This window comes from Aptenodytes forsteri, unplaced genomic scaffold (genome assembly GCF_000699145.1).
Source record: "Aptenodytes forsteri isolate BGI_AS27 unplaced genomic scaffold, ASM69914v1 Scaffold8, whole genome shotgun sequence".
Lineage (NCBI taxonomy): Eukaryota > Metazoa > Chordata > Aves > Sphenisciformes > Spheniscidae > Aptenodytes > Aptenodytes forsteri.
In genome coordinates, this window is record NW_008796218.1 from 9,267,505 (window position 1) to 9,286,418 (window position 18,914).

At 38.2% G+C, this 18,914-nt stretch overlaps 1 protein-coding gene across 1 annotated transcript in view; it reads right to left on the reverse strand.

The window, feature by feature from the left end:
* Positions 1-18,914, reverse strand: part of SYT9 (synaptotagmin 9) — a 33,080-nt gene that overhangs the window by 13,182 nt on the left and 984 nt on the right. Inside the window, 1 exon segment of the mRNA XM_019474514.1 lies at positions 15,869-16,415. Coding sequence (XP_019330059.1) covers positions 15,869-16,415 — 547 coding nt within the window.

The following is an 18,914-nucleotide window of genomic DNA, read 5'->3' on the forward strand; positions in this document are numbered from 1 at the left end:
ACCTGGCTGGCGAGGTCCTGCCCAGCAGCACCAGCGTCCCCCACTGCTCCTGGCATCCCAGCCCCAGGGAGCAGCCAGCCTTTGTGCCCTGACACAGTCTTAATTAAGGATAAAGTCTCGCAGAGCGGTCATTCAGTATATAAAAAAAGCTAATATAGACATGCTGCTGAAATGAAATGAAATTAAAGCTTTGGGCCCTGCTAACAGTTCCTCACCTTTCCTTAGCACTGAGTGTCATTCTCAGTGCTTGCATTTTGTGTTGTGTAAAGCAGCCACCTTTTATGTCGTGAATTCTGAGCACGTTATTCTGAAAAGGAGAGAAACTAAGTATCTGGGTAGTACTGAAAAAAGATGGAGAGAGTCACAGTATCAGGAAAAAAAAGGTGTTCTTTTCAGTGTGTGTAAGCGCCTATAGTGTTTTGTGGATGTATTCATTATACTTACATTAGGTGCTCTCTAGTGACTTCCTTTCCACTCAGGCTTAGCACAGGTTGTACGCAAAATGGGTACTAAAGAAAGGCCATTTTTATAAATCTGAATCTACTTCTAGTCTAAGTAAAAGTTCACTCTACAATTTTGTTTTTGAAGAAGTTGATATGAAAAAGAGAATGGTCCAAATAATACAGTGTGCTTGAAAACTAGAAAGCTAATGTCAAACTTTATGTTGCAGTAGCATGTCTTTCTTGCCATTCCGGAGCTTTTCTCTGAGATATGTTTAATTTACTTTTTTTAATTTTTTAAAAAAATCAAGTATCTCTTGTTGGGTTTTAGCCATCTGCTGCCTAATTCCATCCCAGGTCTAATTTCAGTAGAGAAGATATGGTGGTCTGCTATACACGTATCTGTGTACGTGCCCTGGGAAGGCCAGGAGTGGATCATGCTGCTCAGGGCTCTAGTGTAATGAATGCAGAAGCTGGAGAAGCACATGTGCATTCTTCGTTCCAAACAGGCAGCAAAGAAGTACTTTGCCCCTAGATTTTGACCACTTGAATATAATGGGCTCCTTTCACAGACCACTAAAATAACTATCAGTGAACAGTGTATTGCCATTAATCCAAACTCTGTCTAATAATCTTAAAATTCTTGTGATACCTGGAAATCAAATCCAAGTTCAATGAAAACCCTGGCATGCCCTTTCTCTCTCTCTTTCTGATCCTTTTTGGCTTCTCACCCCATTAAAAAATAATAAAAGAATTATTACCTCCATTAATAAGGTATACCTAAGGCAAACTTTTCAAAAGTAATATTTGCTATGTGCATCTCCCTTTAAGTTTGGTGCCCATTTAGCAGCTGAGGAAAGAAGCATGGGTTTATGAATCTGCTATTTCTCCTGCTTTTTTTTTTCTAAGAGTTACACAGAGATTTTCTTCATCATGATTTAGCGTGAAGTTATTTTTTCTTTCAAATAGGTACCTTTCCTGGGTTTCCTTGTCATTTTAGAGACAAGGATCAAGTATCTTTCTATTGAAGTTTCTCCATGTGTTTTGTTTGTCTAGAGACAATTCTGTCATGTCGTGTCATGCCTCCCCTCAGCTCAGGAACTACTGAGAATACTTCATGTTTTTTCTGGTAAAAAGTAGCTTTTTTCAAGAGCTCCCTGATGTTGAAATCCTGTCACCTGTGAAATTGACTCGGTTACTATTAAGTGGTGTAACTAAACACAAAAAGTTGGCTTGTGATCTCTCACCTGTATAAGCAATAACACTGGTGCCCTGCCAGACTCAAATGCACCATCTACAGAAAGTATCAATATAAGAGAAACGGTGAAAAGAGATCGTTACGGCTTAAAAACATGTCTGAGAGCATTCCACATAACCTTCCATTAGACTGAAAGCACAACTAAATTTCACAACATGCATTTTACTATAACACTTCTCCGTGAAATTACCCACTTTTAACAATAGTAAAGCAATTTCCATAGAAGTTTCATTTACTTCTTAGTAATTTATTTAAATGGGTCATCACCAAAGTAAAGAGACTACTTCACTGCTAGCAATATTCTGTTAGTGGATTGGGTGAAAAGGTGTGCAGTTGTACTGCTTTGATTGTCCTTGCAGAGCAATTCCATTTTAATTGCAAGTTAAATGGAAGAAGAATATAATCATGGATGCTAAGGTTAATCCTACAAAATACATTTATTAAATATGTCAAAATAGACCAAACCCCTAAATCTTCAATACCACAAAATTGTCTCATTTTATACCTTAGAATCTCTCTCATTTTCAAATACAAAAGGAATTAAAATAATGGAAGGAGGGAGGAAGAATGAGACTGACAGTAAAATTAATGATAACAAGACAGTGTCATTCCGGAAGTGTGGAAAAGAGGACTGCTTTCATCCTGTATTTCTCAAACCATGCTACAAAGAAAACTTTACATTTGAATCAGGAGAGAAGTTGGGGGTTTGGTGGTTCTTTTTTTGAAGTGGGGGGAAACATGGGAGAGAAGGGAGGCTATTCTGTTTCCTCCCAGAGATGCTACTGACAATTTCATAACAGACTGCTATGTAAAATTTGTCAACCGCGTAACATGCCGATACGCTGTTGGTATATAACCCTCTCAGGGCAAACCTCCCTGACTCACCTCCTGAATCAATGCCGTGGAATCTGTGGCGATCTAACAACAAGGGGTTACTTATACCACTTCTCGTAGGCAATGCCAGGGACATTTCAGTCTTTCTCAGTATCTTGGCTACTGATGCTGCCCAAAAGCTCATGCAAATCCAGCTACTCTCTTTTCTTTGGAGACAGTTCTGGACTATCGCCATTAGGACACTTGGGCTACGCGGATGTGGTGAAGGAGAATTTATGCTGTTGCTGTGTATCATTCACCTACCTTGCAAACAAACAGAATATTTTAATCTTGAAGCTGTTAAGCAGTTTACCAATCCAGTACTACATCTACTTTGAAGCTGTACAAAAAAACAGCTTTAAAATAAAACTAAAGACTGTGAGGAAGCTGAAGGAAGGGGAAGAAAGAAGACATAAATCCATTTTAGAAAATGCAGATTCTGAAATCAAGTGTATCAATTAGGTGTCTACAGCATGAGCAGGGGAAGATGTGATTGTGTAGAGTGTGATAACAGTTCTTTTTCTGTAATACTTGTTCTCTATCAGATATGCTCATGCCTCCCTATTATATTTAGACGTGTACTGCAGGCAATTTTAGGACCACTTTAGTGAGCACGTTTTCTTTCTTAGAGAATGCACAGAGGGTAGTGTAAGATGTGAGATAGAGAGAGCACTAAATATAGAAGTGCTCTAGTGCTTTAAGTCCATAAAAGTGAGCCAACAGAACTTCCTTCTCTTAGAAGACTTTTCTTCTAACTTGTTTTACTTTACACGTGCTACATGTGAAATGTACTTAGAGAGGAAAATGTTTTTTTTCTGTGGCTTGTTTTACCTTCTTCCTGATGGCATCATGTGCATTTGTGTGAGGTGAGTCTGGTGAGCTGCCCAGACTCTTACCTGGTTATGTTTATATTCAGAATAACTAGTGTTATTAAGTACATACTAGCCTATGGGTAGGGAAAAAAGTTGCATTTTTAGAAACTCTGTGAGTGATTTAGTAAACAGTTATCTTGCAGTCACTTAGATGCCTTCTCAAATTTTCGGTTTAGTTGCTTATAATTTAAATAATTTGATAGTTTTGAAATGAAATCGAAGTTGTGAGTTGACTTGTCCTAAATGGTGAGTTAACTTTAGAACTCTGTTACTTTGAGAACGATCAATGATTTTGGCTACTCAGTTTGACACCTTAAAAGGGCCTGACTTCAATTTTTGGAAAGAAGTATGATTTTGAAAGCATTTAGTGTAGTTATCTCTGACCATCCTGACTCATAACTTTTGGAGCAAGACTGTCTGAAAAGAAGGATAGTATCCTTTTTTTTTGTGCTGCTTTAGCACTGAAAGGTTTCCTGAAATAAATGATTTTTGAGAAGAACAAAAGAGTGGCTGGATGGGGGTGAAGAAAGTGAGCAGCTACTGCTATACCTACTGGTTTGTTTTAAAAAATTTCTGTTTTCTGATGAAAAAGGTATTACGGTTAAAGATAGCATGAAAAGCTTTTTCTATGTTGTTTTATAATAAAAGCTTTGTGTTGAATGAAGTGTTTCTCATGGCTTTCCCAAGAATGCTGACACTCTATATACTGAGTAAAGTGAAGAATCTGGAAAAGGAGCTGGCAAATGAGAAACACTGCTGAGCTACTGAAAGGAACGGGTCGGGGTGCTCGCTGCAAAAACCTTGAGGGAAAATAATCTATTCTGTTTTCATTCTAGTAGGACTGCTGCAGCCAGTCAAAACTTGAAGATGTGGATGTAGAACTCGGGTTATTTCTGATGGAGAGATTTCTATCTGCTTTCTCCAGGACCAAATTTGATAGCTCACTCATATTTTAGCCATCAAATTTTGGGGGAGGGGGAAGAGGAGAAGATTTAAATCTTTGTTGAGCAGATCACTGTCATGTATTTATTTTGCAGAGAGGAATAAAAGGATGGTAATTTGCTTGTTCTGCTGTTCTAGTGAATTTTCTGATGCACATCTCAGGTGATTTGTTTACATTATTTCATGTGGCTTTTTGTACTGTTTACAAGATACTATTTCCAAACTACAGCAAGAGAGTATGCATGAAGTCTGAGCTTCAGTGGGAATTCTTTCCCTGGCTTTAGAGTCAAGATCTCATCCTGAGTACTGCTCATTTCTACCTGCATAAAATGTTGCGGTCCCAATGGAGTGAAGTTTATTGTTAGATTAGCATTTACTGTAAGATTCTGTGCTCAGTGGAGTACAGACATTGAAAGGTTTTCATTATTTTAAAGTGATGCCTTTCTTCCTGATGATCATAAGTAACTCTCTAGGGGGCTTGAAACCAAAGTCTGCTGTTTTCTTCCTATCTTTTTTGTACACACTTTTGTTTCCCTTTACTGTATACATATTTATTTTATTGTTGGGCTTCTTCAGAAGAGTTATCGTAATGTAGATCAGATGGTTGATTAAACCACAGCTGTCTTTTAAAAATATTCTGGCTTTTAAAAATATTTCTAAAACCCCACCATGCTTTTAAAAAGAAAGCATGTAAAGAGTTCTATGAATTCTGAAAACAAATATACAAAATACAGTGTGGGAATTGTTCTTTTACTCTTCTGTGTTAACTTTCATGGTGTTTGGGTAGCAGGTCCTATATGAATAGAAAATATTAGATATTGCATGATATTGGTAATCTCCTATTCATTGCTCCTTCTAAAATAATTTTACTGCAGGAAATGGAAGAGGAAATGTTAGGTAGGAGGAGCAGTGAATTTCAGCCACTCACACCGTGCTGTTAGTAATTGGTTGCCTGACAAGCAAGGTTACGTTTTCTGATGTTGTGATAAACCGCTATTTTTAAGATACCAGATTTGGCCCAAGAATCTGAGTGGAGAATTTTATCCCAATAGTTCACATAATCAACTGTGAAAACCTCCAGCTGTCAGTTGTTTTCTGCTTCTCTGCCCATCACAAGCAAGATGCCATCACTAGCCAGACATCTTCCAGATGGTGTACGTAGCTTTAATTTTGAGTTTGTCTGATGAAAGGAGTAGTGAATGATTAAGCACTCAGTAAGGTAAGCTGTAGTTTGTGACTACTGTTTTCTTGAGTAAATAGAGCAAGGTGTTTAATCAAGCAACAAAGTGCCAGAAACATGCAGCTATACAAATCTCAAATGTCATGATACCACATACGTTGTTAATGCAGTCTCGTCATTTGAGCCTGTCACTTCACCGAAGTACACGGTGTGAAATTCTCATTCTAATTGTCTGCTAGGGAGCCATAGGAAGGCTCAGACACTGCAAACGACTGTATGCTTCATTTACCCATGTGAACACTTCCAGTGACTTCAGTGGGACTAACTACAGAAGTTATTATATCCGTAATTCTAGAATTTGAGTGGGCATTGCAAATTGCCTTTCAGTGTTTGTGAGGACTGGTGGTTTGCATGTGTTTGTCATTTAATCCTACCCAGGCAAGCACAAAGTGATGTTGCAGTGGCCTGTTGGATCTTTTCAGGAAACACTATACTTTATCCTTTGTTCCTGTTACACATATATCTTTCTGAACGTTTAGAGAAATGTATATGCATGAGGAGAAATTAAATAAAATAGTGAGTTAAAATTAAGATCTCCACTGTAAAAAGGTAATAAACTTGGAACTAATAAATCTTGATAAAAAAGCTTTTAGTCAGGTTATAGGTCCCTCAGTTTTGCCATTGTTTCTTTAGCTCCGCTCTCAGAAAAATAGCTCAATTGCCATGAAAGAATGATGCCTTTCTGTCCCTCTTCCCTCAGATAGTTTGGCTGCCAAGTAATCTGTTTTTTACAAAGTGAAAGAATGGAAGAACGTAGCTATGTATCTTTCTGCAATAATCTGAGCAAGGTTCTCTACGGAGCCTCGGGAGTGGCCCTCATGCTCCGAAGGGCCGGGGATTGAAGAGAGAAAAGCTGTCATGTACGTCTCTGAGGCCTCCCAGGGACAGTTAGGGCCTGTATAATATCTGTTATTATACTTGCTGACCATATAACCAAAGCTTAGCAAAATGTATTGTGTGTCTTTTAAAGTTTCTACTCTCATTTATGTCAGTTCAGTTGTTTCATCTTTTATGTCTTTCAAACTACATGATCAGCTGCTAAAAGTCTCCTAGACTTTCAGGAGAAAAGCTAGAAATGCTATAGATACATATATAGGACATATTGTTCCCGCAATATGTCCTCCACCAGTCAGCTCAAACTTCATCTGCAACTTCTAATGTTTTCCACCCACATAGGCAGTGGGGAGGTCTGAAGAGAGCCCTCGTGTGATTATTTAGCAAATGGTATAGCCCTATCTTAATTTTGGCAAGCTCTATAATTTAGCCTGTAAGCACAAGAAACATGCCTCCGAAGCACTACAGTTATGGTCCGGTAATTCCTTCTTTCTGTACAGACAATGGTGTTTTGTCCTCAGTAACAGTACTCTGGAAAGATCCTGGAACCCTGAATGGTTGAAGTGTGAGACATGTTACGTCCTCTGATGAGAGTTTGAAAGGGGACAGAGAAATCTTTTGGTGAGAAGCAGAGCCTGTGTATAGTGGCACTTTCTTTTCTACCTATTTACCTGGGACACAGGTGTACTAGAGATGATGAAGTCAAGACTGTACCCCAGCAAGCAGACGTTTTAGGTTGTGTTAGGATGCCAGCCTGTCAGGTACGGTGTGCAGGAGGTGCTTCCCAAGTAGCTAGGCTATCCCCTGCACAAATATCCAGTATGTCTTGGTAAGAGTTTGGAGCACGGTTACAGTTAATCCCTAAGTAAATAATACACAATAACAAAAAAGTCCATTTACTGCTTAAATATAAGACCATGGGAAAATAACATGAGAACTGGGCAAACAGACTGTACACAGAAGAAAACTGTAAAACTCTCATCAAATACCCTGTTTGGTGGCGAAAGATGCCTGATGGTTGTGATATCTTGTGGGGATTAAAGACTAAAAATGGCTTGAGGCTTTTCACATAAGCACAGTATGTTCAGAGGGAAGAATACTTTCAAGTTTGGCTCCAAATATTGAAACTAAATTTAAAGAGTAGGGTTTTTCAGAAATTTTGATGAATCCCTAAGCTATTGAAATGCTTTCTGTGACCTCTGCTAGAAAAAAAGACAAAGTAAGCATTCCCAAAACTGTTCAATAATTAAATGTGTGTTTGAAGCGATTTTTTTCCCTGCCTGGCTAAATACATGTTTAAATTGAAAGTTGTATAACCCTGTAGAAAAAAAGGCTATGGCACAGTCTAATCTCGAATTATGTGCAGAATGGTTACAGCCAAGATCACCTTAATACAGCTATTTTAGCCTTAATGCTGTGCGAGTGCTCTTTGCTCATCTTGAAGAACTGCTGCCTATGAATCGAAAATACTAGAGCAATTTTTTTTGTGTTTGCGGCTCTCACTAACAATTTTGGATGGTATAATTGAAGTACAGGCTTGGCTGACCGGGATCACATTTTGGCTTTGCTTTATGTGCAGTGTGTATGTTGTTGTGAGCTGTTTCACTGAAGGCTATCTCTGAGAGTCTTCTTTAGAGAGACTTCTGGAAAAAAAGAATTGGCAGAGGAAGGTGAGAAGACAGGGGAAGGGGGATGGGTAGCAGAGGGACAGTTACAGACTTCCAGTAATCTAGAAAAACAGGAATGTAGGACTGCGTCTAACCTTTTTTAGCATGTGGCTAATGTGTGGAGGAAAGTGTTCTTCATGCACTATTGCTGTCTGGGGCTGGTACTCTGGGGAAACATGCATAATACAAAGACAGAATTGGGTGCTCAAGAATATGCAGCATTGATGGGTAGGGGGAGAACCCGTGTGGAAACCAGGATTTTAATTTCATAAGGAATTTTGAGTTATTTCCATTTTGAAGCAGAGTATCCCTCACTTGACTTGAAACATTTTGCTTTGATAAAAACCAGAGTAGTTTGTTACTATTTCAACTTTCAAAATATTTGAAAATATTGCAATAGAAGGGCATTCCAAATGAGAAATTAAAACATTTTATTTGGAAATGTCAGTCTTCTCAAAATACTGACTTCAAAAATTTTTTTTTTCTTTTAAATTCTTTAACTGAAATGGTCCCGTTTCTGCTACATGTTTTTCTTTTTGTGTCTGCTTTAGTTTTAGCTTTGTTTCATTTGTTTGTCTGTTTGTATGTATGTTTTTTGTAGAGAAATATCCAGACTGAAAAAGCTCATTTGGAAACTCTGATAGCCGTACTCCTGGGTTCTGTAAACTTGTATGTGTATACACATATACACAATTCTCTGAATTATCATTTTCTTAAACTAGTCCCAAAACCCCAATAAATGTTAGCTGAGGCTTCAGTGATGTGACAAGATTCATCCTGTTTCTGACCCTGCCTGCGCGGAGCTACAAGGCTGTTAGGTAATCACTTGCACTGAATAGTCACTGTTATTTTTAGAGCCGAGCTTGGAGTGCTTGTACCACTGATTTGGGACCAGCCTAGCTGCATCTCAAACTTCAGTGCTCTTCAAGGCATTTGACTTTTTTTTACTTCAGGCCCCTCCCAGGTTTTATTGAATATTATTCTCACAGTTACCCAGTTGCTCCAAACAGAATTTTATAATTGTATGTAACTGTATCTGTCCTTTGTTTAGCCATGCTGAGTGCTGTCTCCTAATAATTTAAACATATTTTCTGACAAATCTTCTCCTACAAAGTAATTAGCAAAATCATTAGATTAAAAAAGAAACATAAAAAGACAAAAGGAAAAGCCCAGTTTTTACAGTGAACCCATTTAAATATGTAGTTATTAAAAAATGTAAAAACTGTAGGAAAAGCACTGGCTGCAGCCGTTCTCCAATGTATGATGATTACTATACCTGTTGTGCTGATGCTGAAGGTTACTTAATTTCTTTTTCATCCTTACTATGGTGAACCTTAGAAATCTGAAGGATTAAAGATCTATGCCTTTTCAGCATCTTTTGGCTATGAAATGATTCATTACACATGGACTTTTATTTTTTCTGTACATTTGATTAAGTAAGAACAGTCAGAAAAAATCATGAAACAAAGAGTGACCTTTGCGACTTAGAAGATGAATATCCACTGATCTGCCTCCTGAAGGTAATTATGCTTTCTGTATTTTTTTTGAGTACCTCTGGGTTTGGTTGTGGTTTTTGGTTTTTCTAATAAATCTAAAATTTAAGTGAGGTGAATCTTACCTCTTGTGTTTACTGCCTTAATTTGTCTAGCCATGAAATAGTTGTTGTTGCTCCTTAAACTTATGGCATGCTTTAACGTGGGCAAGATACATGGGTTTGCAAATCTATCTTTTCTAGAGACACTTGCATTTGCAAATCAGTTAAATAGGTACATGTCCACATCACCAACTGATTGCCTCCATGATGCAAAAGCCTACCCGTTTCAAACAAATGGAACGTCAGGTTAATACCGGATATGTTTTCTGTATTACAAAAAAAATCAGCTAGTGTTTTCTGTTTACTGCTACAGCCCTAAAAAATAGATACAGCACTTAACATTGATGGTTTGGATTTGAATTCATATGTAGAGCCAGAGATTTGGTTTGTTTCTGTTCCTTCTCAAACTGTTGACTCAAGAATTTTTGTTAACCATTATAAACATCTTAAATGCTTTTCTGAGCTCTTGCTCAATGCCATCGCTTTTCTAAACCCAGCAACTTGCCAAAAGAGGAATTTTAGAAATACTGGCTAAAACATCTTGACAAGCTAAACATTTTTAAAGTGGAGTAGGTGGACTTAGTTGACTTACTGCCAGCTACACTATTTGTACACTGTCGAAGAAGATAAGCATTGCTACATAGAGTGGATTAAGGCTGGTGCCAGGAATCTGCAGATTCTGCACCCGGTCTCATTTCTGCTATTAAGTAGCGTCATGTCTTAAGCAAGTCACATCCTTTTTGTCTGAGTCTGTTCCACTGTCCGTGAATTAGGGACAGTATTTAGCTACTTCTTTCAAAGAAGGAAGTTTATTTTCCTCAAGTTTTGAGGGTGTAAGCCCCAAGGATTATGACCTGCGCCTATGCATGTGCATTTGGCACACATTAAATGGCTCACAGCCTCTTAGCAGGAGTGGTCCTGAGCAATGCAACCTTTGAGGAAGTTTTTTTCAGTTTGAGGACTGAATAGTTTTGAACTGCAGAAAATCTGGTAAGTTTGGTCAGGTTTCAAAATTTTAGACTTTTATTCTGCTTTCCATAAACAACTCACTGAAATAATTTAGTCTCTTTTTGTCTCTCTTCCACACATACTGTGGTTGTCATTAACATCTCTGAAACAGGGTACTTCAAACTTCCTTCTGGTGATGTTATGATTCCAGTTGCACCTCAGTTATACAACATAAATGCCTAAAAATACAAATTTTCAAATCTTTCTTTCTTGGGCAAATTTGAGAACAACATCAGTGAACAATTAGCATTTCTAGAATGCAGAATTTCAAATACTTATAACCATCCTACTTTTTAACTCTCTTTGTCAAAACACTAGCATGTATACCAACATGCAACTTAAATTCATTATTTTTTTAAAATACGGTTTTGTTTACTGCTTCTGTGCAAAAGCAATTCAGCATTATCTGACACACCGTTGTATTCTTGACCACTACATATACCCTAAAAGAGCTTGAAGATTCTTAAAGACAGATATAATCAATTTCTTGGCTTTGCAACTTCTAGCAAATGCTGGCTCTTTCTGGATGTCAGAGTAAACAACTTGATATACAGCTTGTGTTTCTTCAAAGCTTTGAACTCTCCATAACTCTCTTTTGGGTTTTCAGTGAGCCATACACATTCTCTAAAGTCTGTGACATGTTATTTCTCAAATTCTATATGTATTACCCAGGGTTTTCTTTCTGTAATTTTTTCTCTTGTTCTTTCAGAAATATTTTTCTTCTCTATTTTCACTCTCCTTTTTTACCCTGATATATTGTTTTTTAACTTTGGTGGCTGGATGCTACACTCATCAACGCTCAGTTAGAAACAAAAGCGAAATTACTTCAAAATATTAAAAACAGAGTAAGCTTTTGAATCCTTTGTAGTACCCTGATTGTCTGCAGATAAAGAATAAACCATGTTTTGAATCTGACTGCTTTCACTCTTATCAGAGTTTCAATTCATTTCACTCCTTCACAGGAGGTGGATACAGCAATGAGCCTCAAAGGAACCACAGGAGAAGGATAAATGGTAGCAGTCAATATGGTAGCTACAATTTATAGCGTATTAGGTGCATAGTCACTGCAAATCTTGTTATAAATATTCTTTGAGAAGAGAATGTTATAGAAAGATGCACAAAAACAGGTTAGTCTGGGATGTTCAACCTTGGGGTGAGATGAGAGAAAGGTGCCAATGGAGTGTTATGAATAAGATTTTTTTTTTTAAAAGTGTTTATATAAGCTTAGACATTCAGAAAAGGAACAGTTTTCATTGTACCATGCCTAGATCTCAAGTATAACTATATTTGACAACTGAAAAGATAGCATCAGTGTCAAAAGCTATATATACTATAAGACCAAAGTCACAAATTTGCCTCCTAAAATGAGTAGTCATTTTGGAAAATGCTGGCCCAGTTAAGAATGGAAATTTGCATTGTTCTTTCTTACTCCGATTATCCCCCTGCTCTAAGTGGAGGCCACTTTTAAATACTCCTCTTGTCTAGAAAGATCACCTGCTTAGCAAGGGACAAAGGCCAAGCATTTTGAGAATCCAAACAGCCAGGATGAACCACAGCTAGATTTCCAGTTCACAGAAATCCTTCTCTGTGCCCTATAGCGCCTGGTGATGTTTAGCAAGACATTCTTGAGAAAAGATTTTCCTTTCTGGGTGCACAGCAAGTTATCCAAGTGGATACTTAGCATCTTCTGAAAGAGAAGGTTCTCCTTTATCTGAAATGAACTGACAGCTTCCTGTCCTTCACAGCTGTTTATTTTATTTTGTGACAAAGCCGTGTATTTTTGCCTTATCACATTTTAGTTTGAAGATGGCAACCAAGGAAATATTAACAACTCTTTTCTCTTCAAAACATGCCATCAGTCTGTGAACATTACAAAAACAAACAAAAAACCCCACCCCAAACCCTGAATATGTTTTAGAGGCTACTAAACAAAACATGAACCCCAGCCTAAAAATAAAGAGTATCTTTTTTTCTTGATGAGCCAGAAACCAGTGTAATCTGTCCAGTAGATATACAAAAAGCTTATCTAGTTCATTTCATGTTCATCTAAAGTTGATCCACTTAATTATTTCTTCCATTAAACAGCCCCCTGCTGCTTTTTTCTGGTTGGAAAAAGTGTCAGTGTTACAGGAGAGAGATTTTATGCTCAGAGGACCTGGGATTAGAAGAACAATCATTTTGATATTGGAGATTTGTGTTTGGAGGCAGATTGCTTTTGAGCATGTAGAAAATTTTTATGCTGACACGTGTCTGCGTTATGAAATAATTTCAAACTCTGGAATGGTAGCAGATGTTATAGTCCAAAGAATCAAAACTGTTGGTTTTGGATAAAAAAAATCTTCCAGTGTTATTCGAAAACAGAAGAAAGCACATGGCATAATAGGTCAATTTAATGGCATTGTTTGCAGTAAAACTGACATTTCAGGCATAATCTGCAGTGCTCACTTGAAGTAGGCCATTTTTCTGGGCAGAGAAGGATTTCATACGTTCTTTTATATTACTGTGTCAAATTGGATTAGAACATAATAAAATGGAGAATGTAAAATAAAGGCCTTTGGGATTGCTGGTTATGCAGTGTAATAAGATGCACAAGGAATTAAAATGAATGTACTCTTCAGAAGTATGACAAACTTGTCATGTGTAGTTGTGTGGACCGTCCCTTTTTCTAGTACGTTTCCTTGGTTTATCCCTCCTGCGCTGCACTCTTTGTTGATCTACATTGAGTGAATTTCCTTCAGTAAGTTTGCCCAGCATTTGTCTGTTTTGTAATTATTATTATTTGAAACAAGACATTCGAAGATAAAATGATTGAAAACCTCCTACAGTTGATACGGTTTCTGTTTGCAAGCACAAACTGCCCAACGGTGCTCAAAATTTTGATAAAATTTATTTCAGAGGTTCACTAATACTGCCTGCTGGCCTGGTGTGGAGTGCAGCCACAGGAGTATTCACTTCAGCAGCTTCACCAAGTAGCCCATAGGATTCAGTTTCTGCTGTCAGCCTGTGAGGTATCTAAGCTACACAGACAAGAAAATGTACTGAAACTTGGTTTCTTAAATGATGCTTGGAGGGTTTCTCATAACTTTATGGAGTAAGTTCTAACCTTTGAAATTTTGGAAATGTTAATTAGTAAGCTGAGTACTCCATACTTTCATTTATCTGATACTCTTATCTCAGAACTCACATTAGCCAAAATTGGATTGTGTCTCCTATGTGCTATGAGTCATTTGCTTTGAAAAGGTCTGTTAGCTGAAAACCCAGTGATAAGTCTAGACGGCAGGTCATGTGTTCTGTTTGGATAAACAGGGTTACTCTTCACACAGGAATTAATATTAGTAGGAATTAAATGACTCATGTTTCAGTCCTGAATTTAATTTCAGAGATTACAGAAAATCTGAATACAAACTATATGCCGCATCGCTTTTGAAATTTGGAAGGGGAAGTGATTAAAAGGAAAATACCAGAGTCAATCTTTGTCTAAGTTAAAGCTTGGAAAAAGGACTAGTACATATCAAAGTAACTCCAGCGTGCATGTGCATTCAACTTTCAGTTGATGGTAAAACTGAAAAGTTGAGCTTGGGACACAATGCTGTACGAAGGCAGGCTTTCACTTGGAATAACTGTCATCTGCTCTGTCAGATTCTTACTTTTCCCTTGCAGTTGAAGAGCAGTAACTTTTCATAGAAAAGCCAGGTTCATCCTTCTCTGACACTGGGTGTCCATGCCCCTGCCTGTACCTTAAGTAAGGGAACTGCTAGTGCTGCTGCTGCAGTTCCATCCTAGTGTGGAAAAGGATTGTGCAGTGGGTGCACGGCACGTTCCACAGACGGATACGTAACACTGACTAAGAACACTGAGAAATCAGCTTAAAACAAGGACAATACTATTTTTCAAAAAGAAATTCCAAACAAAAAAATGGATTTAATCCATTTGGTCTGTAATATGGGCATGCTACCAGACCACAGAGGTATAAGGTGAGGGTCTGAATTCAGGACAGTATTTGTCTCAGAACATCCTTTACTTTTCAATGGCTTCTTACACTTGGCTAAGCATATGCTTAAATGGTTTCCTGAATTGAAGTCTAACAAACTTACAGTTTGATCTTACTGTTAATGATGTTTGGTTTATTTGACTCTAAAGTGTGCACTCCATTTGAGTATGGCTTGACATAGCAAATGAAATATTTACTGACTCTCGGCACTAGTAGCTTCACCTTTGTGGATTTCTGTAATGTATCATTCTCATTGAAGGTCTGTTCTCCATAGGATGCAAGTGATTAATTTCTAACAGCATTACAAGGAGGTTGGCTCAGGCTTTGAGAAGAGAAGAAAGCTCTTTCTTTTCCAAAAGTAATTTTTGTGGTTTTGTACCTAATCGCTAATGGGATTCCTGCATAGAATTTGATACCAGAGACTTTGGGACAACAGAAATATAGACTTATAAGTTTCTTAATTCCCTATGTAACAAAGTAATGCCAAACAAAGGGTTAAACCAATCCAGTGTGTTTCATTGCTTTCATGGAACACATGCTGAGGTGGTTGTTATGTTTTTAAGTTTGTATAGGCTTTATAGTTAATAGGCTTTATAGTTTTTATAGCTTTAATTTTTGTAGGCTGACCGATGACACTTGTGTTTTGGACAGCATTGTCTGCACTCTGTTTGCCTGGATTATATGTGGTGTTATCTCACTTTATGAGAATATAGTCTCTAGAAGGACTGAAGATCACTACATAAGAAATCTTGAATCTGCAGTTCTGGCTGATTCGTATGCTGTAATTTATGTGGCAAATAATACAAAACACAGAAAGACAGGCAAAATAAGAAAAGTAGTATTTCCTTAAGTACGTTTTAGATTAAGTAAGATTAAGAGAAAAACATTCTCCAGCTGTTCTACTCTGTCAGCAGGGTGATGACTAAACCCACTATCTCCTACATAAGACATTCTTTAATATATCCAAAGAACGAGAAATGAGGACTGAAAATGCACTGTCAATTTCCTTGGATTAAGGTCAAAGCTGGAGAAAGAGAAAGAATAGAGTATTTTCCTTCATACATTTATCAGACAATTTAAGTTATAATCAGATTAAGGAAATAAAATCAGAAACAAGAAAATCTCAAAAAGAAAAATTATAATACTTACATTGGTGACATATTCAATATCCTTCCAAATATTACATTCCCTGGGAAAATCTGCCAAATCTAAAAAATTATCCACTATCACCTGGCCAATCAAGTCATGCCTGGAGAATCTGTCAAAGTCATACACAGAGAAATGGAGTTTCCTTGCGTTCAGATCATTGTATGGGACAGTAAATAAAAAAACTTCATCAAATACTGGATTTAGGGTCTTTCTGTGCACTTTAGTCTGGTGTTTTGTTTTCCTATCAGGAAGCAGATATATCTTCACATATGGATCTGAAGTTCCAGAGAAGTCCTTTGCTGGCAGGTTGATGGCCTTGTGTATCTTCACTATCAGCTGCTCTAAATCACAATCATATTTCAGAATAAAGTTCAGTTTTCCACATGCCTTGCTATTACTCCTCCGGCCATCATCTGTGTCCACTGATCTTTGTTTATATAGCTCTGGCTTAATGCGGCCAATCCCTGTCAGTTGCTCCTGTTTCTGAACCTGCTGGATGTTGAAGTCAGGGTTGGATAGGTTGAGCTGTCTTCGGATTGAATTATGCCTTAAGTGAAAAGGAAAGAATTGAAATAGATTGTGTTGAAGATTACAAGAATCTGTGCACACACACACTAACGATCCTGTTCTCATTTGACATGTTTCTGTAATGTACGCCAGGGTCAGATTTTTACTCACATAAAGTGATAAAGCATGATACTCAACAGTTGTGAGAACTCACCTTCAGCATTAGACTGCTAACATCACATAATTTTCTGTTCCTATGTCTCAAGCTAGTGGTATGCCCCCTCCAAACCTGGCTGAAGAAAGTAACAAATGCAAATTCATGGCCATTGCAAATCCAAAGGATCTGCCTTATTGGCAAGTATAATGTGATACGATAAGAACTGTAGCTGTTCTTATCAGTTATCATTTTCAACTGAACCCTTTGGATTAATGCCTATGAAATGAGTTACATTATATAAATGGCAGCAGGGTCTGGCCTATTATGCCAGCTGAGCTTGCTGATTTCTGGTTCTGAAATAAAGCTGGACAAAGTACGGTGCTTCCTGACATCTCTGCATTTTAATTACTTGTTGATTTCTAGAACTACTTCATTTACAAGTGAACTGTTCTGGTCTGAAATGGTTTGTTGACCACTCCAACAATTGTTTTGTTTTTTCTCTCATACCTGACGTAATAAGCTCTGTGGTACTTTGGCTGAAAAGCTCCTTTAGTTTCATTACTCCGAGGAGAGAAAGTTGCTTTTAGCTTCGGTCCAGTGAAATTTATTACTTGGAGTCACTCAGTTATTGTGATTGAAATTTCCACTTCATGAGATGATAACAGAAATAAAATTTGCAAACCCTGTTAGGGTAGTGGGATGTGAAAGTTGGATTAGATAAAATCCTAATCTTATATGAGTTGGTTTCCACTTTTTTGTCCTATTCATATGCAGCAATCATTCAGTGTATTGGAGTACCATGAGCTGTGGTTGAACATAGAAAAAGCACACGGAGAATGCTAGCACAGGATTAGTCCAGAGCTGTTTATGTTGGATGTAGTCAGCAATAGTTCCTCTGCTATCATTGTTCATTCATTCCTTGTAAATATGTGTTTACGCATGCTTAAAACAGGAACAGCCTCTTATATACTATCCTATTTTTTTCCTCTTGTTGCATAATACATAGATAATTTTATAGCTATACATTAGTCATTTCTATGATAAAATACTATCATGTCACAAAAAAAGATTTATATTGCTCAACCCTTAAGTTCCTCATCACCGTGGGAGGTGCAGAATATCCTGGGGAGGAATAAAAAGGAGGGCACTGGAGAGCCACCTTAACAAGGATTGTAGCAGGGGCAGGAGCCTGGTCTCTGTGGCCACATAGGAAAGCCACAGCTGGCTACCCACTTATGCCAGAAAACAGCAGAGGCAAAGGTGAGCAAAGGACGCAGTACAAGGAAGATGGGCCCCTCTTGCTCAGTGAAAGAGTCTTTTGGAGAAGACCTGGGCAAAACTGAGAGGCAATGAAAGAGAAGAGTAAAGAGCAAAGCCTGTATCAGCAGACGGTATAGGGCAGGGGTGGGACCTGGTCAAGTCATGCCCTTGTGGACAGAGCCACTATAACACCTCCTGGAGAGAGCCAGGCTGGGAACAGTTGCCAGAAGACAGATAGGATTCACAGGAGCGAAGACATTGTCCATGCACTCAGGATGCTGAGGCACATTCTTTTACGGATTGGGATTGCTGCTGCTTCTTGTGAGATGACTATGCCGTGGTGATCCCGTGCATTTGTCATTTGATTAAGTATCAGAATGGCTGCCCTGTTGTAGCAGAGAAAGCCTGTATCTGACTCAATACTTTCACAATATCGAAGACACACGTGAGACGTCTTAGTGTTAGATGTCGGATATTAATATTCTGTTGTTAATGAATCTCATGACGTGCTTATTTCCCAGCAGTTTGAAAACACAGCAGCACCAGCCCTGCACTGTACTTCTGGGCTATTAGTCCTTAGTTGGAATTCAACCTTGCATGTGGTAGGGTGCAAGCTTTGGTAGCCATAATTATGGCTTTGACCTCCCCATAGATTCCTACAACAGTGTAAGTCCAAGCCATTCTTATGCTAAAGAGGAAGGGCACCTGGAGCTTTTGCAGCATAGCATTAATAATGTTCTGGGGACTTTTCAAATTCTTTCTGAGGCATGTTTTGGACAACTGGCAATTACTGAACTGGCTGCTAGCTGCTGTCATCTTACCCATGTTCAGGTGTGCCTTGGCTAAACTTGCTCTCCCAGATGGCCACAAAGGAGGCTAGCAAAGAGCAATTGGGCTAGTGCTGTATCTTCTCCAGCTGAAGTGCATCTGCTTTGACTCAGAAATTTACTGGGTCTTCACATGCTGATCCTTTCTCTTACTGTGTGAAACATAATCCTTTTATCACCTGCCCCTGCACATACTCTCACCCTCCCTCTTTCCTCTTCCCTCCTGTACTGGTTCTCCAGTTCCCCTGGAGACCTCACTGATTCTTGTTTAGTCACTTCCCCCCCCCCCCCTACC